Consider the following 22,852-nt stretch of genomic DNA (forward strand, 5'->3'; position numbering starts at 1 on the left):
CCATTTCCGATTTCAATGTTGATCTTCATAAACCAAAAACGAAAGTAGATACCGTTAAATGATTATTAATATGAGTTCAGCGACTCTAGTATACATTCCATTTCTTTCCTTATTCTTCGATTGAAACTGACTAATAGAAAATTACTATCACTTCCGGTTTCAGTATTGATTTAAATAGAGAAACAATAGTACTACCTAGACAGAAACGGTTTTCCTCCTCACATTGATTTAATGTCTTAGAAATAGATTCCATATCCTTCCTTATCTTGCTATTAAAACTGTGAGTGGTGGAAATTTACAACGTTCATTTTAATATTGAATGTGAAGCAGCTATGTCGAAAGTAGAACGCAAGGAACGATTTTTTTCAAATATGAATTTAATGTCTGAAGAGTACATTCCATCTGAGTCTTTTTTTTAAACCTTATATTAACCCCAAAATTGTATAGATCTACAAATTTCGGTTTCAATATTGATTACTAGAGAATAAAAAGATAACAATCTGTTTTCATTATATACGTATATCAATACAGCATTTTACGCATAGATTCCGTCTTTTACTTTATCTGCCTTCATTGGTTGATTTTGGTTTTAACGTTCCTTCACCACCGAGTATATTTGAAATGTGGACTTACAGCTTAAACGTGGAATCTGAACTACATGAACCTTCACCGGGAATCAAATTTGGGTTCCTTATGCTGAAGGCCCATACGTGAACTGTATAATCACGAGAGATGTGCTTATCTAAATCTACTATCACTATTCCCTCCCCCGTCAACATAGATCCTCAGAAAGTACAAACGGAAAGAGATACCGAGAAACATTTTTTTTATATAGGTTCAGCGTTCCAATAATACTTTCCACGCTTCATCCTTGTCACTCTCTTGAAACCGAAAGTAACAGAAATCTACCACATCCAGTTTCACTACTGGTCGCCACAGAGCAAAAACAATTCTAGATAACTAACAGCAGCTTAGCAAATGATAGGTATAATGAAAGGTAGACTATAAAATCGCCCTTAATTTTGATCTTTCACTCTGATCCATGCCCTCAAAATTGACTCCTGTCTCATTTCATTCGCAAAACCATTAACCTATACCATATTTACTCCAGTCCTAGTAAGTACGATATTAAACTTTCAAGAAAACTATTTATTTATGAGGCTGTAGCCTTACGTTTTTTCAACAAATAGGTTTCTCGACTTTCTTCAATTGTCTTAAATATTTATGTAGTTTTTATCTTTACAGGATATTGGCCAACAATTCTATCAACATTCTCACAAACGACACGTTTACACCCTACAATCTGGAGTTAATGTAAGTACAAACTTATCGATATTACAATGCTAATCTACACTCTTGAGTTGAATTGAAGATAATTTATATTTTCTGACAGCGACAAGAAAGATTAATCTAAAAGTAATGGTGACGACATGTTCTTTACTTCTGACGGTGCGAGGAGTTCCCGGCAAAATTAGAACTCTCCAAGGAAATGTTTGTATCCTACATTGGGGGTGGCCATCTCTTAGTATCGCAAGCGCCACTTTTTTCGTATGTGCCTCCAATAGTTTCTTTATTTTTTTTAAAATCTGAGGAATTCTGTAGAACTATCTACAGCATGGTCCGGAAGTGGGCGTACCTCTAATTGGCGTTTTCTGACGGTTTTACATTTTACCCAAATTTGTTTGGTAACATTACTTGGCATTGCTTGGCAACATTGCTATCCATCTTCATTTGTTTTCTGCTGTTTTCTGCTTGGTAACAGTTAGTTACTTGCAGTGAATTTATAGTAATTACCTGAATCAGACCTTTCCTCGCCGCTGGATTGGAAGATGTGCTTAATTTGCCTGGTCTCCAAGAAGTCTCGATCTGACGACACCAGATAATGCTCTCTGGGGTTTCATAAAGCAAATAGTAATTAACACCCGATATCACACAACACAGGAATTACGAGCAGCTGTGGAATACGCCTTCAACCTCGCGACTCCGGAGTACCTCCGCAAAACATCTGCGAGAACTTGGCGCAGAATTCAGCTTTGTTACGAAATGGATGGTGATCATACCGATGTTTATGACTCTTGCGACTCTTAAGACTTGAAGGTAACTGTGTACAGACATTCTACCATAACTAACACTATACTGTTGAAACTAAAGGGGGTATGCCCACTTCCAGACCATCCTGTATTTGCATCGGCACGTTAATTTTGGATTGGTTCCTTTGTAGCAAATAAATAAGAAGTGTAGACAATCATAGAAGTTCAAGTTCTGCTCAAGTACCAACATGATGTTACGTAATTACACAAATACTGCAGTAAAAAAAGATCAAATTTTAATGAAGAAAGGAACAAATTAGTAACAAGCTGAAAATTAGTACAAATGTTGGGAATGATGTTCTAATAAACATACTAAAATCTCCTGAAATCCCACATGACCTTCGCCGCCATATTGGAAAATGGCCGCCGGAAGTACCAAATGAACAATACCCAGTTACAAATAGCAAGATCTTCACTACGGTTGAACATAAAGAGATAAACTTAGTGTCGTTTTATAGAACATACATAACAATATTTTTTATAGAGAAACATTTTTTCATAAAAAGCATACTTTTAAAAATATTTAGCTCTAAATTCTAAAATTCTGAAATTTACCGTCAAACTGATTTACAATTTTATTGAACATAGGAAGTAATTATTAACAAGTTAAAATTTGACATAGATGTTGGTAAAAATATTTAAATGGCATACTAAAATCCCAGAACTTCTTCGTTTGCCATATTAGAAAATGTCCAAATGTCCTAAGTAATTGAAAGATAATATTTTGTTAAGTGAAATAGAAAATCTGGACTGGGCTAAATATTTGAGAAACTGTCAATGCAGTCGATCCGAAGTTAATTGCGATCAATGCTGGTGGGAGGTGCGAAACATTATGACGTGGTTGAGGTTGTCGTCCGCCATCTTGGTGGCCGCCATCTTGGAATAAACTTGTTTATTTTAAATGGCAACATGATCGTGTGACATATTAAACATTCTCGTTCGAAGAGAAACCCAACAGTAAGGTTATTTTTCTAAAACCTGCAACAGTTTTGAAGTTGTAAATAGATTTAGGATATGTTATGTGTGAAAGCTGTGAAATGTGCTTTATGAAGTTTCGAATTAAAGGATAAAGTAAAAACAAGTTTTGTAACATCTCACATTACATATTCTTTAATAACTAGGAAATGATAGAGTTAATACACAAAAGACAAATACAACGACATGACATGTTCAGCATGCACACAGTTCTGTTCTATGCATATCCTTAACCGTGAAACCAGTGCTTATGCACTCAGCGAAGCATAGTTCGTGATATTTGTTTACAGGCCGTAATGATTCTCCCTTTCAGGTAGCCAATGTCATTAATTTTACACTGGTGGACAATAGCTTTAAATTGCCCCCAAAGATAGAAATCTGAGTTAGGTCGGGGGATCTTGCTGGCTACTCACCTGGTCCATACTGACCTATCCAGCAACTGGGAAAATGTTCATTAAGCCATCGATTACATTACGGTCGTAATGCGGCGGTGCTCCATCTTGTTGCCAATATTGATGAAATCACCCTTCCTCGTTCAACAAAAGTGACATAATAGTGTTTTCAAGCATATCTCCATATTGTGCAGCATCCAGTGTCCCATCAATGAAAACAGGTCCAACAAGTTTTTCGCCCCATATTCCGCACCACATCATTATCTTAGCTGTGCCTTGTGTCTTTGATGCATCTATCCTATTAAAATTCGTATTAGCCCAGTACCGGACATATTGGTTGTTAACCTCACCTGTTACATAGAAATTTGCCTCATCACTAAAAACAGTGTTATGAGGAAAGACTGGGTCACGAGCTATCTGGGCCAACGCCTACTCACAACACTCCACTGGCCATTAGAATCGTCCTCTAACAGTTTTTGATTCAATTGGAATTTTTAAGGGTGCCACTTTTCCCAATGTTTCAACACATTTGACTCTAACATTGAACACTTTTGATCACTTGATAGACGTTGCACACTCTTGGTAGGAGTTTTCACCAATACACCCACAAAGCTGCTGATGTGTTTGGATCTTTTGCATTTCGTGGTCGTGCTGATCGAGGTAAATCCAGGAGTAAAGGTGGGGGAACGCGGGGACACCGTACCTCAATCTCCAAAAATATGTACGGCGTTCTCCCAGTTCCTAAAAAAACTACAATTTGGCAAAGATAGGCAGGGGACGACAATGACGTCATGCCGCTACCTACCGTTCCCCTACCTTTTCAGATCCACTTTTACCCCTTGATAAATCAACATTCCCCGTTGCCTTGAATTGCGTATTAGTTTTCGTACAACATTATCTGTCACCGGCTCGCGATTAGGATGTTGCTTTTTGAAGACGGCTGTTATTAATTCTGAACTGCATTCTTCAGCCAAAAGTATAATTTTGATTCTTACCTCTCGAGTTAGCATCCTGTCTTACCTACAAGAAAAAAGTAAAAAGGCAGTCGGTTCCCGTGTATACAATGTTCCACACATAACAAAATGTAAGTCTAAATGATAACAATCTGTCCTAAATCCATTCACAACTTCAAAACCGTTGCAGATCTTGAAAAAAAAAATATCGTAGGATTTGTGGTACTGGGCAAAATGTTCGGTACTGGGCTAATACAAATTTTAATTAGATAGGTGCAGGTTAAGGTAATAGTTTGTTGTGGAATATGGGGTGAAAAACTTGTGGGACCTGTTTTCATTGATGGGGCCTATTGGAACTATTTTCGTTGATGGGACCTTGGATGCTGCAGAATATTGCGATATGCTTGAAAACACTATTATGCCACTTTTGTTGAACGAGGAAGGGTTCATCAATATTGGCAACAAGATGAGGCATGGACGCATTACGGTCGAAATCTAATCGATGTCTCAATGAACACTTTCCCAGTTGCTGGATAGGTCGGTATGGACCAGTTGAGTGGCCAGCAAGGTCCCGCGATCTAACTGAGATTTCTATCTTTGGGGGCACTTTAAAGCTATTGTCTACCAGTGTAAAATTAATAACATTGCCTACCTGAAAGGGAGAATCATAACGGTCTGTAAACAAATATCATGAACTATGCTTCGCTGATTGCACAAGCATTGGTCTCGCTGTTAAGGATATGCATAGAACAGAACTATGTGCATGTTGAACATTGCATGTGATTGTAATTGTCTTACGTATGTTAGCGCTCTCTTTTCCTGTTTATTAAACAATACATAATGTTAGATGTTACAAAGTTTGTTTTTATTTTATTTTTATCTTTTAATTCGAAACTTCACACAGCACAATTCACAGCATTTCTAACGTTACATATCCTAAATCTATTCACAACTTCAAGACTGTTGCAGGTTTTGGAAAAATAACCTTATCGTTGGGTTTCTCTTCGAACGAGAATGTTGTTTAATATTTCACATGACCATGTTGCCATTTAAAATAAACAAGTTTATTCGAAGATGGCGTACGACAACCTTAAACACGTCATAATGTGTCGCCCCTCCCACCAGCATTGATCGCAATTGACTTCGGATCGACTGCATTGACAATTTTTTTTTAAAATATTTAGCCCAGTCCAGATTTTGTATTTCACTTAACATCTTCACTTAATGCAAAAACATGACCCCTCGTACGCCTATCTTGTGGTGTCTGGGGTGGACCTTTTATTACTCAAAATTCAAGCCCCTTGAAATAATGATGGACGTGTTTTTGTGTTTTCTCATTTTAACAGTCGTTTCTCAGATACACGGATTGGCAACGGACTTCATGGACACAAAATGTGAACTTCCTTTATGTTGTTAAGGGCCACCATCCACAGTCTCTCTAACTCGAAATAGGACCTGTTGAAATTTGGCTTTTTCGAGATTTTGGACAGCCCTAGCTCTGAAACTATGCACTTTTCGCCATAGGTTCATATGAACTTTTTCTCTTATTTTGATGTGAGGAATCACATCTCATTGTCAGGTCCGTTACGTAGTCAAGCGGAGCTCCACGTTCCGCGCACCGCCGTCCGCCTTCCGCGCTGCTTACACAGTCATCTAGCTACGCGCTACGCGTCACGTGATTATATACAGGATTCTTCTCAGTCAATGTAGCGATTCAACATGAACAAGGTCGAAACGACAATAGTGGCATCTTAATATCTCTGTAAGAAGAGAAAACGAACACAGAAAAATAAGTGTCTCAAGATTCATCCCTTAGTTTATCAAAAAAGTCTGAAGGGAGCTTTTGTATCTGTGTATATAGATTTGCGAGAAGACTAGAAGAAGTACTTCAATTATTTCTGTACGTCAATTCAGTCGTTCGATGACTTAATTGAAAAAAAAAAAACAACATCGAAATTATAAAATGTAATTTAAATAGGATCCATATGCACGCTCTTAAAATACAGCACTTTTCTTTAAAAAAAAAAAAGTCATGATACTGTTTTTTAACCAATGAAAATAACGAATGTTTGTACATTTGCTTAGAACTTCATATCCAATCACTTCTCATCCAATCAATTATTTAATCATAGAGATAAATTACTTGCCTCAATTTATCTTTTTTCATTACCCACACCTTCATTTTTACAAAAAAAAAAAAAAATCTCGTTCCATGCCTGTTCACGAATGTCACGCTTTTCGTGTTTCTCACAAGGAGGATTCCATTAACATGGTATTAATTTAACCTCCGTGATAATTGAAATTGAAACTGAAATTTGAAATTTATTGAAAGAAAGACGAAAAATTACAATAATAATGTACTCTTAACAATGGTACATTAGAGGCACCACATGAACAGTTTCAATTAAGCAAAGACATTAATTCGAAGTTCCAATTAAACGAAGGCAATATAGCTAAATTAAAAATAACAGTATAAAAATATGAAAATAGTATAGAACAGTATAAAATATTATTTAGCAACTCACTATCAAATAAGAAAAGAAATCTGGATCAATTTTCATTTTGCTTTTACTACTATGCACGTTTCTTTTTAGATTTTAAAGAGAAGCGGCTGCTCCGCGCCCGGAGTTCCGCTTGACTATGCAAATACCCATTAGCTCAATGGCCCTATCCGCGCCTCGCGGAGCGCGGATAGGGCCACGCGGAGGCCTCCGCGTAAGTATGTATGCGCCCATAAGAACCAATGTAACAATCTTGCCACGCGGGACTCCGCGCGCGGAGCTCCGCTTGACAATGTAACAGGGCTTAAAGTTTGTCGGTATAGTTTATTAACACCCTGTGTTTATATATAATATGATTTGTTAATAACGATGTGATATACAACGTGCTGAGTAATAACTTAGACTATAGTGTACACAGGAGCGTTTTCAAAATCAGAAAGGTCAAAGTTCGATTGGTTAATCCTGCTTTTCTATGCAATCGAATTAATCACAACGGTAAGAATGCATATATGAAAATGTAAGGGTTGAAAAGACATACGCATGCTGCTATCTGCGCTGGAATGTTAAAAATTAAAGTTAACATGGGGAATATTTTGCAACTTGAAGCAATTGTAGAATAGGGGCTTGAGGGGTCTGAACTTAACCCAACCATTTTCGTCTTTTTCAAAGACTGATCAGTAAAAGATTCCATTCTATATGAAATGCTTCCAATCTGAAGGAATTTATTGGGATCATTCTCCATCAACTACTTGTCTCGACAGAATATATTGTGTATTCGTATCTAGTTGTGTGATATTTTTATCTATCTACATACGTGCAAAACATATATGTCCTACAGACATAGTGTATTTTAGTTTATTTTTATTAGCTAATGAGTAGTAAGTAACCTTGAATTCAGAACTTTCATTCGTTGGGAAACTAAGTAATTACTTCAATTTCAAAGATATGTAGTAGAAATATATTGTTAAACTCCATCGATCAACATTGAGAAATTCGCAAAGAAGGTTTCTTCTGAATTTCAATTACATTTCACAAAATATTTTTTAGCGTAAAAGTCGAAATTAGATGCTATTTTGTGGTCACATACAGAATAAAATTTTAGAAGTTAGGATTAACTTCCAGTAATAATCGTTATCACCCATTTAAATAGAACAGTTTAAAAGCACATACTTCCGTATACAGAAATAAAGTGTTAGCTCCAACCACTACCATCTAAAAAAAAAAAAAGCACATAGTTCTAATGTATTGAAATTTCACTTCTTACTGGTAGTATGAAATATTGTAAATAATTGTACTGCACATTTCCATGGCTGTTCTCCAAATGGATCTGTATACCAACCAAAGGTAGTTTTACCAAGTTTATCAAAAAGTCCGAAATAAGCCTTTTGAAAACAGCTCTTATTTGTAGAAGAATACATAACGATCGCTTTTGTTTATTGCAATGGTCTGTTCAAGCAGCTTGATAAAATTTCAGCGCAGCATAACAACCAGCGGCGGCTTTAGCGGGTAGGCACGGGTCTACTTAAAAAATTTCAAAAATATATAAACACTAATAAAAGATATAATAAAAAGCAAATGTATTTTCCACTATTTTATATTAATGGTAGATTATTATTTAACATATAGCATCAACACTACTGTAAATGTAATTTCCTACTGTCATTAATCAATCAAATGTGTATATGTACTCATAAGCGAGGGAGCGGGCCTACTCAAAATTTAAATCCTAAAGCCCCTCCTGATAACAACAAAAGCTGCTTCTCTTACATGTTAAGGTAAAAAAAAAATAAAATAAAATAAATAAATAAAAGAAAAAAAACAGAAGGAAAAGCTTGGTGAAATGAGTGTAGGAGCACCGAAATCTCTAGCTACGGCTCTGTGCTATTCACATTTCTTGGTAGATGGCACTGGTGAAGATAGTTCTTGGGAGCTCCAAGAGATGGCAGGAGATTTCACTGAACTCACTGGCGCGAGAGACATTGAGAAAGCGTGAAATCCATCACCATGAGGATTAAGTAAAGCCGGAAATGCAACATTATCATTACTACTACAGTACTCGCATGAAATTGTTGAAACATGAGTGCTCGCGATTGTAGTCCATTTTATAAATATATATATATCTTAGTGGTTATTCAATTGATACTTTTTACATTATTTTTGTGGGTTTTCACAAGCAATAAAGAACACATTTCAGTGCAAACATTTTGTTCTTTAATGCACAAAAAGATTTAGAAGCCAAAACTTTAGAATGTGTATGCAATTTACTACATTTTTGTAAATGTTCGTTTATTTTCTTGCTATTTGATTAAAAATTTAAATAAAAGAGGAAATTAGCATTTAAAGTGTAAAAAACAGTTATAAAAAATAAAAAGAATTTGTTAAATTGTTTGAAAGTTTAACTTTTACACTTGAAAACAAGGTCAAAAGTAGTCAAAATTTTGGGTGTTTCAGTCATAAGAGTGAGTGCAAAGAGTGTACTTGTGGTCAGAGCAGATCCACTTACTTCACCTGAAACATCTGGAGACTTGTTTCTTCGTCTTCCACAAAGAGGTTCGATAAGTTCCATAGCCACAGATTGCAGCAAGTGTCTACGGTTGATCGTAGCATCATTGTTATTATTATTATTATTATTATTATTATTATTATTATTATTATTATTATTATTTTGAAAACAATGAGAGTGTTTACTCCAGCAACATTTAACACGTGGAAGAAGAGAGTGAGTGGCCATGGTTGCGAATTCCTGGCTGTATCACACTGGCGACACAATTTGTGCAATATGTCAACTCCAAATTTAGTGTTCTTCTATGAAGTGATAACTATGTTATGACGCTGTGTTCGCGTATTTCTTGGGTGCACTGTATCAATATACCATCTGGTAATTCTGCCCTTTCCAATGTAAAATTCCCCGTGAAACCTGTCTTTCTGGATAACACCGTTCCTTTCTTCATCTTCTATTTCTTCCAAATCGTCACTGCCACTTTCTTCGGAGTCATTACTCGACAACATCGTCCTCTATTTCATCTTAGTGTTCTATACTCAAAACACTTTTGTCGTCACTTTCAGTTTCTGCTAGCCACTGTCGTATCTGTTCTTGCTCTGACTATATTTGAGCGAATAATGTGAAATAATACATTCAAAACGAGAACAGTTAAAACGTCAGCCAGAAAACAAACTATCACATCAGTACTCGCACGGATTACAATAGGCCCTAGTAGTCCATGCGAAAATAATTATCCGTATAACATCAGTGCGTTGACTTTGGGTGGTATCACTCGACTAATGATGTTCTAGAAATGGGGGAGGAAGGTAGACGACAGCTCAAGGTCACAAGTGTTGCCAACCCTCAGATACTAGAAAACTGAAACCTACTGGACTACAACAGTAATCCGCGCGAGTAGTGTAGTGTTAAAGGAGGCACACAATTATCACACTAATCAGATTACTTGGGGGAATTCTCAGGGGAACTATAGTATCAGAAGAATTCATATCTGCATATCGCCGTGTAGAGGAAAGCACTTTTATTTTTATTTTTAATATTTCCATCCTTGGTACTTCCTCAGTAGGCATAGTTGCGGGCTGTTCCACACTTCTCTTCACACTCTACATGGAAGTTGTTTTTTACCCTTGGTCCATAGCAATGGCTTTCTGGTTGTTAAAAACACTTTGAAGGGAATTGGTTTGTCAGCAGCATCGAAATCGTACGGAGTCTGTTAGAAATTGTACGGACCACTTATTTTTACATGTATACACTATTCTTCGTTATGTACGGTAATTAGATGGCCATTGCATCAGCTAATAAGTTTGCAAAGTTATCATTTAACAAGTTTGTATCTCAAGTGTTAATGGCCGCCTAGATCGGGTACCCATATCGAATTTAAATTTCACAGTATTAGTACGAATACTCGTTGACATACTGCCTCAATTCAGAAAGTTCAGCAGCAACACAGAAAAGATATGTAAATATGTACACTCATGTCCAAAATGATTGTCGCGTACCGGTATCTATAACTGTCTTCTTGTAAGAATATAATTTGATAATGATTTTGCAGAATACTATTAATAACTGATACTATGTATATAATCAGGAAATGTATACTTGTGGCCCGGTGACCAGATGAGTGGACCGAGAGTTACCAAATTTTGGTCAGGGGTACCTTGGCCCAGGCCCCAGATCAAGATGAAGCCCTTTTTTCAAATTTCGAACCAGGGGGTGTTTACCGGAACCGGCTTGGAAACCAGACAAATTGACCGAGAGTTACCAAATTTTAGTCACGAATACATTGGTCCAGGCTCCAGACTAGAGTTAGACGGTTTTGTCAAAATTCGAACCAGGGGTCTCAGGGGTGCGTTTACCGGGACATGTAAAAGTAGTAGAAAATGACCGATATTAGTGTCGAATTCATAGTTTTCCCGGTCGCTGAAATCATTGGTGAAACTCCGATCGCATTAACTTCCAAATTCACGCTATTCTACTAAGGGCCAGGGGTCACCAGGGTGGGTGGGTGAGATACTGAGACATACAAAAGTAATCCAAAATGACCGACATTAGTTTCAAATCCATAGTTTTCGCGGTCGCTGAAATCAATGTTGACACTTCCATTAGCGATGACTTGTAAATTTAGTTACAATTGTATGGGGGCCGGGAGTCAGGGGGGGGGGGGATACCGAGACGTGTAAAAATTAGCCCGAAATGACCGATATTATATCAAATCCATAGTTTTCGCGCTCGCTGAGATCAATGGTGATACTCCCGCAAGCATTGACTTCCAAATACAGCCCCCGTGCGAAACATGGGTATATTCAACTAGTATAAAATATGGATAAAAGCGCACCAGAAAAAAACTATGTCCTCGTGGTATGAACAATCACAGCGAACTTTCAAAAATTAAATTTTTTTGCTCTTGCACGGGAAATTGAACCAGGGACCACGTGCACCAAAAACACACACACTGGCCATTGGCCGCTAAACCAGTAGGGGAGGCGAGGGAAGCTATTACTGTAGATTATATAGGGTCTACAAATATGGTCGAATCCAGATATGCTTACGGGCGTTATTTTAATTTAAATTAGTTAAATTTAAATAATATAAGTTTTTAATTTGGAATTAAATCGTCATAATAGTTTTAAAGCGTTAAATTGCCTGCATGCTAGTCCCATCTCTTAGCATCTGGTAGGGAAGCGATAGCACAGATAGCGGAACCTACTAGCGTGACTAATTATTATTAGAAATTACCATGATGCTCAGAGACGTTTGTCTTTTAGGACTGAAATCCCAAACAATAGAGTTGTTTCCGAAGGCTGGAGAAAGATCCATACCGGTTGAGTGAAGCTTGGTACTCTCGATTCAATATTATTATTATTATTATTATTATTAATGTAAAATACCATTTTGTGAATAAATATTAAGGTATTCAACTCTTTGTATTCCGGTTTCGTAAATCCTTGTAATTCTGCACTACGTTTGTAACTATGTTTTTAGAACAAATTTAAGTCACAGGCGAAGACAGGTGTTCTAAGAGTCACCCCCCCATATATATATATATATATATATATATATATATATATATATATATATATATATATAATATTGAGAGAGAGAGAGAGAGTGCGGAAAAGGTCTCAGAAAAAGTACCGGAACGGTGAAATATCTCGCGAAATGTAAATATCAGCAAAACAAACAAAACCACGTGTTAAATAGTTTTGAAAAGTGATACTAAACGCAACCCCCTATCCCCATTCTCTTCGAGAGTAGGGAGGTAACTTTATCCCTTTTTCTGGAGAATCCAAAGTTGCAGTGAGAATGGGGGTTCCTACTAAAATTTTAGTGATTTGACACAGGATTGAAGACAGTGTTTTCAAACACACGAAAAGGAGGTACGAAAACATTATGGAAATGCGAAATGTTAGTCCCGTAATTTGTGGGCATACGGTTAGCGTATTGGACTGTGAAGTCAGATGTCCTGAGTTCAATCCTCGCTCAAGGGAACTTTTTTCTTTTGTTATTTCCCCAAATAGTAAGTCCATACGTTTTAACTTCAATTAATACTTTATTCAAGTTACATACAATATAAATTTCGATAATTGCTTTGCAAACTAACTTTATGAAGTGGTTCTTAGTAATAGGGTATTAGGGTTAAAGCTCATAGAGTTATTTACAACTAAACAAAGCATTTTTGTCGCAACTTGTATTTTCTTGCAAGTTAATAAATTATGGACAAACACATTATTTATATCAAAGTTAAAATGTATGAATTCATTATTTGGGTACAAAAAATACACATAAAAATGTTACTCTGCGTGAAAATTGAACTCAGGATCCCTGACTCCACAGTGCAGTACGCTAACCGTATGGTCACAGGGTACTGGACTGACAATTAGCATCAGTGTTTCTTGCAAACGTGTTTTTTTGGGGGGGCACTGCCCCCCAGAGCTGTGAGAGTGCTCCCCAGACGAGACCTAAATAATATGTCTATAATATAACAATAAATAAAATAGTACGAGCAGTGTCCCCCCCGGAATACTACATGTGGTCCCCAGGATCTTTTTTTTTTTTTTCTGAAAGAACGACTGATTGGCATTTTCATAATGGTTTGTTACATCTTTTGTGTGTTGATTCAAGCGTCATCTATGATGGCACTGTTTTCAATTCTGGGGCAAATTACTGTCGCTTTTCTTCTGAAGAATCCCAATGTGCCAGAAGAAATGGGGGTTCCCATTTAAAGTGTTAAAGTTACCTCCTATTCTCGCGAAGGGAGTGCGAATAGGGAGTTGCGCTTGATATCATTTTTCAAAACTATTTAACATCTTTTTCTTTTGTTTGTTTGTTTTGCTGATCTGTATCTTTTCGCGAAATATTTGACCGTTCCGGTACTTTTTCTGTACCCTATATATAAATACTCGAGGGCTAGTGAAAATGTTCCTGGAATTCTGTTGTAGCTCTTTTATTACCACAATATAAGGACACATTTACTTAATTGCCTTCAAAGTTGGCACACACACACACTCACTTACTTGTCTTACCTCTCATGCGATTGGTGGAAACCCCGGACAAAAGGCCTTTTTCGGTATCTTCAAAATTTCAGCCGTCACGTTAGTTTTGATCTCTTCTACGTTTGCGAAACGGAAAAGGCCCATTTTTAATCTTGAAAAGATCCAACCTTTTAATGGTCTAAACTGTTTTTAAGGCTGTCAAACTCTCTGATTCACATTTTCCCCAATTTGCACATAAACTTGATGTTTGTGCTTTGTTCGATTTGTCAAATTGTGCCGACTGTTCACACACTTTCCTCCGTTCAACTACACTACTCGTACACTGCTTGTTTACACTTTCAATTTCAAAATTAGGCAACCTAAGGAATGTATTGTACAAGATTTATTGGACCTTATGCAGAGTCGTTCTGACGCGTGATTAGTGCCATGTTAAAGTCCGACTAACATATGTTTCCTGCAGTAGTCAAGCTTTTAGTATGACGCTAATCATACGTCAAAATATGGCCCATTTTGATTACATCATAAATGCCAAACCTACAACAGCGTTTCGGGAATAAAATACAACAGCGTATTTTATTGAATCATGTTATGCTGCAGTTACTATTATTTATGAAATTCTGCAAATGTATATTTTTGGAAAACTTTGTTTGGAAGAAAACTCACCCCGAATGGACCTTACCTTTTGTGGACTTAGGGTTTTATTAATGAAATATTTGTTTGAGATATCAATTAAATCACATGTGTTATACTTGAGAAAATTGTAAATAAATTGAGACGTAAATAGTCTCTTGTGGATTCTTTTCTAGGAAGTGATTTGCGCAACACTGTAGGATTATTAACAAGATATGAACAAAATCGCCTGTGTCGCTTTTGAGAAAACTCTAAAAATAAATTCACCTCTACAGTAAAATACCCTTTTGGGTTATACATGAGAATTTACTTAATCCACATTGTAGGGTTATTACTACTAATGAAATATCAAGAAAATTGAATATACAATTTTGGAGATAATCGCCAATAAATAAATAAATAAAATAAAAATAACCCTAAGGGTGAACTATTCCTTGTGTAGTTTTTCAATTACAAACGTGTAATGCCATATTATTAAGTTATTAATGAAACATTTTAAAGGTACGGGAAAACATATTTGTAGGTTGAAAGATTCATGAGAAAGCTTTATCTCAAGTACCAATATCTCCGTCCCTTCATCTGTTTCTTCCCCTCCCTTTTTAGCTACTTTGAGATCATTCTTTACCTGATATCTAACACAAATACACTTCCATTCATATGCTCATCAAATTTGCACTTTCGTATCTTTTCCACTGTACCCTTAGTTGATTTATGAAATGTGAATAAAGTAAACTGAGTCGTTTTTGAGGAAAAGTTCCAAAAAAAGTCACCTAATAGTACAAGTAAATCATCCTTTATGGATATTTAAAAAATCAAATACTTACTCCAAAGTATACTGTTATTAATAATATAGCCGGAGTCTATAACACAAATAGTTATATATATTGACTCTCAGTTCGTTATTTATACTCTTGAATTAATTCCTACTCATAATAATTTTTTACACTAATCACCATGCAAATGATCACAGATTGGCTAAAGTACCTTCAATATTCAATATAACTAGTTATCTTGTACACGATTGTAAACTTATACACTTCCTTACACACAAGTTGAAAATGTACGTATACAGAATTCGTATTGTATAGTTCACGGGATAGATATTGTTACACAAATTCTGAGTCCAAATTAATAACAAACTCTTGCCCCGTCTTCTTATGCATCCACAAATACATGTCTCAAACTATTAGTTGCTTCTAGTATTCAATCCAACTCCTCCACCTCCTCCATTTCTCCTTGTCTGAAGCAGTGTGTGTGTGACGTAGTACACTCTTTCCATTCAACTGAAAAAGAAACAGGAATCAAGTTCACAACATTATAGTAGGTTTTGTGTTTCCGAAAGTATGTAATACACGCACAGAGCTCTAAAATATCTACTGACAGAAATGAATGTTATTCAGTGATTCATTTAATTTCTTTTCAGTGATTGCAAGCAAATGTTCCAGGGGCGTCATTTGGGCAGGACAGAGGCTGTAACTTCCCCTCCCTTGAGCTTCATAAATACATATTGTTGTATCAATTGTATAGTAATACACTAATAAAAAAGTGGAAATCTTATGTCGGCGGAGAATCCCCCACCCCGAATAAAATCTAAAAGACACTGCTCTTAGTAAAAACCTATAGAGTTACGATAGCACATTGCTAGAGAGCTTACATTTCGTTTCAAGAATCAAAGGTTTGATCTCAAGGCATATGAGTTCCTGGGCGACATTGAGAGAGAGTGGGGGGAAAAGATTCAAGTATGGAGACAGAGAGGGATGATTTATATACACAGATTTAGAATTGGGAAAAAATGATCGGACATAACTCGTATTATGACGAAAATTGTGATTTTGTGAAACAGAAGAAGGGAAGGTTTCGAACTGCGAGGATCACATTAGGCAGTTGTCGAACTAAGGTGGAGAACTCTTCTCAGAGCATCAGATGATTACGAAGGCAGAGAAAGATATTGAGAACTGAGGAATTAAGAATTTAAAAAATTGAAGCTACCGAGACGGGTTTCGAACCACGAACCTTGTAGTTATCGAACAATAACTTTATCCATTCTGCTACGGAGAACTCGATGTACTCGTTCACATACGTTTCCTTTAGCTACGTTGAAAGCTAACTTAATGGGATATACCAAAAGTTAACTCGGTGTATGCGCCGTTCAGATAGGACGTAAACCTCTTGTAACTTAATTACAATGTATCGTGGCGGACATAAATCATTGATCAGGTAATGGCGACTACTTTGTAACAAATGCAGAGTATGAGAATTAAATCAGTCATATCTGTGGTTTCGTGTGGAGAAGAAAGGAATTTGTGAACCAAAGCTTTAAGAATAACTCAAGTTATTAATATAAACTTTGCCGAAGATTATTCACTTATCATCATAAAAGAAATACGAAAACGTTTTGAAACGAAAAAATATAACATACAGCTTTGCAAGGGGAGGCAAAGACACCTAAAGTAACGAGACTAAAGACGAATCATTTACCGTGTAGTGATCGTGGTTCAGTGGTCAAGGCGCTGGACCAGTAATCTGGAGGTTCGTGGTTCGAATCCACGTCGGGCATTTTTTACATTAGGATTTTAAATGGCGATTGATCGACGATGACACACATTTTATTATATTCAGATATTTGAATACTCGGATGTTTCAATACTTGAACTATCAGATCTTATTGAATAATAATAGTAATAATAATAAACTAATAATAATTATTATTATCTCGTAGAAGATTAAAAGCTAGGAGCTAATTATCGTTCAGGTCATACCATTACAAGCAGAAACGTGACATTTGGCAAGAATCTTTTGGTTTTGTTGAATGTTCCCCACGAGAAGAGGAATTTTTCATCTCGTTTCTAAAACAAACGAACAAACCAAAAAATATTACATTCGAGGCGGGACAAGTATAGCTCAAATTATCTTCTCGCTTTGGAGATGAGTATCGAGACGAGACGAAAAGTATTGTAAACTTTTCTCGTCTTGTTTCAATTCTCGAAATAGTGTATGTCCATTTTTTAAATAGCAATTGCTCTGCAGATTGAACCTTATAGGCTTTTTGTTACTTTGTATTTCAGTGCTCATTGAATTATGGTCCGTGTAGTAGTATTTTTGTAGCCAAGCTTTTATAATTACCTCTGCATATCCTAAAAATTAGTTTATTATATGCCTTACTGTTGAGTGATATTCAGTAAAACATACAGTAGAATACTTTCTACATGAAACGTTAGTGGAAACCTTTTGTTTAAAATGTGGGTAGCTGCAGGGGTGTGCCTTGAAGGTACGGAACCCCTTGTCCGAAATCCCCACGTTTAAGTAAGTTTTGCCAAATTTTAAGGCAACTTTAAAACTGTTATACCATTATTTATTATTATTATTATTATTATTATTATTATTATTATTATTATTATTATTATTATTATTACTATTATTCGTAGTAGTAGTATTTTTTATTATTATTGAAGTGTTGTTAATTTAATAGTTCACCCTGTTCCACCCAGCTTCCGCCTAGTGGGTTTTCATCACGATACATAAGAATATCCTTTTTTGGGTAAGACACAGTGGATTATGTGTGCGTTATATTGATATTTTATCAAAATATACAAATAAATATAAAAATGAATAGTTCCTATTTAACAATTTTTGTTGAACGAATATATGGAACGAGTTGAAAATGGCGAAGGAAAATATTATTATTTCTAGTTAGAGAAGAAGAACTTAATAACAATTCCACAATGACGTTTCAGACAAATTTATGACTCATACTAGGCCTAAAGGATGACCCGTGTGTATTCATGAATTGTTTGCGAAACACGCGAAGTTTTCAGTCAGTAGGAATCGAGATTGTAGACTGTGACGTCATGTTGTTTGTTTCTCCCATGTGGAGAAAGTCTTTGCAACTCTAAATTGTAAGAACGATAGAAATTGATTATTTTTCATGTTATTATACATCAGAAATATCTACATTCTAAATTATACAATTTTCCTGAACATCCTCGGATTGACTCGAACCGCGGACATTTTTCTCACGAAACGAATGCTCAAGCCACTACCATAAGACCGCTCTTTTAAGCACGAACCTCCAGATTACTGGTCCAGCGCCTTGACCACTGAACCACGATCACTACACGGTAAATGATTCGTCTTTAGTCTCGTTACTTTAGGTGTCTTTGCCTCCCCTTGCAAAGCTGTATGTTATATTTTTTCGTTTCAAAACGTTTTCGTATTTCTTTTATGATGATAAGTGAATAATCTTCGGCAAAGTTTATATTAATAACTTGAGTTATTCTTAAAGCTTTGGTTCACAAATTCCTTTCTTCTCCACACGAAACCACAGATATGACTGATTTAATTCTCATACTCTGCATTTGTTACAAAGTAGTCGCCATTACCTGATCAATGATTTATGTCCGCCACGATACATTGTAATTAAGTTACAAGAGGTTTACGTCCTATCTGAACGGCGCATACACCGAGTTAACTTTTGGTATATCCCATTAAGTTAGCTTTCAACGTAGCTAAAGGAAACGTGTGTGAACGAGTACATCGAGTTCTCCGTAGCAGAATGGATAAAGTTATTGTTCGATAACTACAAGGTTCGTGGTTCGAAACCCGTCTCGGTAGCTTCAGATTTTTAAATTCTTAATTCCTCAGTTCTCAATATCTTTCTCTGCCTTCGTAATCATCTGATGCTCTGAGAAGAGTTCTCCACCTTAGTTCGACAACTACCTAATGTAATCCTCGCAGTTCGAAACCTTCCCTTCTTCTGTTTCACAAAATCACAATTTTCGTCATAATACGAGTTATGTCCGATCATTTTTTCCCAATTCTAAATCTGTGTATATAAATCATCCCTCTCTGTCTTCATACTTGAATCTTTTCCCCCCACTTTCTCTCAATGTCGCCCAGGAACTCATATGGCTTGAGATCAATCCTATGATTCTTGAAACGAAATGTAAGCTCTCTAGCAATGTGTTGTCGTAACTCTATAGGTTTTTTACTAAGAGCAGTGTCTTTTGGATTTTATTCGGGGTGGGGGATTCTCCGCTGACATAAGATTTTCACTTTTTTATTAGTGTATTACTATACATTTGATACAACAATACGTATTTATGAAGCTCAAGGGAGGGGAAGTTACACCCTCCTGTCCTCCCCAAATGACGCCCCTGGAACATTTGCTTGCAATTACTGAAATGAAATTAGATGAATCATTGAATAACACTCATTTCTGTCAGTAGATATTTTAGAGCTCTGTGCGTGCATTACATACTTTCGGAAGCACAAAACCTACTGCCGTTGTTGACAATTTCCATAGATTTCTTAGGGGGCATCTTACTAGCTTGCAGTCTTTTAAGAAGGGAAGAATGAAACTAAAGATCTTTATGAAGCTCTGGGACCACTGTGTGACTTTTTTTTTTTTAAATTTAGGCTCTTAAGATATTTCAGAACAAACGAATGGAAAAGACTGTTTTAATGCTATAATGTTGTAAACTTGATTCCTGTTTCTTTTTCAGCTGAATGGAAAGTGTGTACTACGTCACACACACTACTTTAGACAAGGAGAGATGGAGGAGGGGGAGGAGTTGCGTTGAATAGTAGAAGCAACTAATCGATTGAGACATGTATTTGTGGATGCATAAGAAAGCGGGGCAAGAGTTTGTTATTAATTTGGACTTAGAATTTGTGTAATAATTTCTATGCCGCGAACTGTACAAGAACCAAAGGAAACTGATAAAGCTCAAGGGAGGTATTGAGACTTGTTCAATTCTTTAATTAGAGATAATGGTGTAGATGTATTGAATATGGTCTTTTTACAACAACGAGGCGTAGTTCCATTTGAGTGGTTAGATAAATAACCAGAACTCTCGTTATTGGTCCATCGAGAATCCACATGCAGTTCGGTTTTATCCTCAGAAGATCGGTGTGTGGTGTGCGATAACGCGACGGCGTATCGTAGGTCCTCTTTTTTTCAATACAACTGTGAACAGCATTGTCTATCCAGATTTAATTATGCAGTTTATTTCCTTATTAAAATATTATGAGCGAGACTGCTGGTTGCAGCAAGACGGGGCCAAGCGTCATACCTCTATGAAACTTTGAAAAGGTTACAAGATTTCGTTTGTAATCGTAAAGTTTCCAAAAACTTGTAGGCTGCTCTCTCTTTAGAAGTAACATCGCCTAATAATTTCATATCCCTAATTTCATCGCCTAATAATCAGACATAATTTCCTAGAACATTACGAATGTATCCTTAACATTTATATATATATACATTTATATAATTATATATATATATATATATATATATATATATATATATATATATATATATATATATATATATATATATAATTAGGAAGAAGGAGTAACATGACTTTTGAAAACATTGAATATTTTGCTCGGTGAATCTTTTACGAGTGTAGTCTCAAAAGTGCTAGACAAAACATTGGGAGAAAGTATCTTTGTTTCTCAACAGTCTCCTTTTAGCTTGATACACTTTCATCAGCTATGTTCAATAGCTTCGATACCCTGTTTATAGTAAAAACCGTCGAGCTTCTTAAAATAGTAATTGACCGAAGATACCACCACTTCATTGCTCGCAAGTCTTTTACTGCCGAGACATTTTTTCAAGTTTGGTAGGAGAAAATATCCGACGGAGTTGGCTAAATCTGACGAATAGTGTGAATAGGGTGCGCGAGGAAGCGATACGAACTTCAGCTCATTGATTTTTGTCATCGCGACACCGATGTGTGAAGTGGTGCTGTTCTGTCTTTTAATGAATAAATGTTCACAAAACTACTTAATTGTGAAAAATGAATACATGTTTATTTGCACTAACTACACAACAACTGAAACACTTACAACTTACTGATATATTGTCTTTTTTTAAGAATTCCGGAGGACCATCTTGTATAGATCTCTTGGTGCTCAACTTGCTGACACTCACACACACAAACTAACTTTTAAACAAAAGAGAAACGTTATGCAAATATAATGACAATGATACAAACTCACAATAAAAGTCTCTACATTCTCCCCTCTCTTGATTGAACCAAGTCAATCAACTTACACACAATCCACATGATCATTTTGTGGTAAAGGTACAATTTTAGTAATCGGTCTTTTAACAGTCCCTGTCTTACACTTTACACTCACTACTCTCACTAGTCCATCTTTTCCCGGAAACACTTGTTGAATAATACCTAATTTCCATGACAATGGAGGAGTATTGTCTTCTTTGATTAGAACCACATCTCCAATAGAAATATTAGGTTGTTTTGTTGTCCATTTTCTTCTCTGCTGGAGTTCATGTAGATAATCCTGAGACCATCTTTTCCAAAAATGCTGCTTCATCTTCTGAAGGTGATTCCATCTTGATAATCGGTTGGTCGGAATGTCCACTAGATCTGGTTCAGGAATGCTCATCAAAGGTTCACCAATAAGGAAATGTCCTGGTGACAAAAATGAAGGATCATCGGGATCATTGGATAGAACGGTGATTGGTCTTGAATTCAAACAGGCTTCTATTTGTGTTATGACTGTGTTGAGTTCTTCAAATGTCAAAATCGTGCAACCTACTATTCTTCTTAAATGAAACTTAAATGACTTCACTGCACTTTCCCAAATGCCTGCAAAATGACTTGCTCTGGGTGGAATGAAATGCCATGTAAATCCTTCTTGCACTGCAACATCTTGAATTGAGTTTTGAAATTGTTGTGAACTGAGTAGTTGTTGAAGCTCCTTAAGTTCTCGCTGAGCTCCAATGAAATTGGTTCCGTTGTCACTATAGATGTTCGAAAATTTGCCTCTTCTTGATACAAATCTTCGAAGAGCTGCTAAAAACGCTTGGCTACTCAAATCACTCACTAACTCCATATGAATCGCTTTGGTTGCTAAGCACACGAATATTGCAACATACGCCTTTGTCACTTTACGAGATCTAGTTCCTTGCTTAATCATTAGGGGACCGGCGAAATCCACCCCTACGTGAATAAAAGCTCGAGCTGGCTGTACTCGTGCTGATGGTAATTGACCCATGAGTTGTTCTGAGGCTGACGCTTTCAATTTAAAACAAACTAGACACTGATGAATGATAGATCGAACGACTTGTTTAGCTCGTGGGATCCAATATTTTTGCCTCAATGATGAAATCAATAACTGCGGTCCAGCATGTAACAATCTTTTATGTTCCGCTTCAATTATCAATTTGGTGAGATGCTCTTTAGGTGGTAAGATGATCTGATGTTGGCTATCATACGGTAAGTCGGAGTTTTTTAGCCGTCCTCCCACTCGTAGCAACTGTTCATTATCTATAAATGGATACAAAGATT

At 36.3% G+C, this 22,852-nt stretch overlaps 1 protein-coding gene across 1 annotated transcript in view; it reads left to right on the top strand.

The window, feature by feature from the left end:
• The window catches only part of LOC145681035 (relaxin receptor 2-like), a 1,105,974-nt gene that overhangs the window by 659,350 nt on the left and 423,772 nt on the right, over positions 1–22,852 (top strand). The window contains exon 5 of the mRNA XM_081752357.1: positions 1,246–1,314. Coding sequence (XP_081608483.1) covers positions 1,246–1,314 — 69 coding nt within the window. The remainder of the gene's footprint in view (positions 1–1,245; positions 1,315–22,852) is intronic.

The sequence above is a fragment of the Thermobia domestica genome, chromosome 3 (assembly GCF_964235325.1).
Source record: "Thermobia domestica chromosome 3, izTheDome1.hap1.1, whole genome shotgun sequence".
Lineage (NCBI taxonomy): Eukaryota > Metazoa > Arthropoda > Insecta > Zygentoma > Lepismatidae > Thermobia > Thermobia domestica.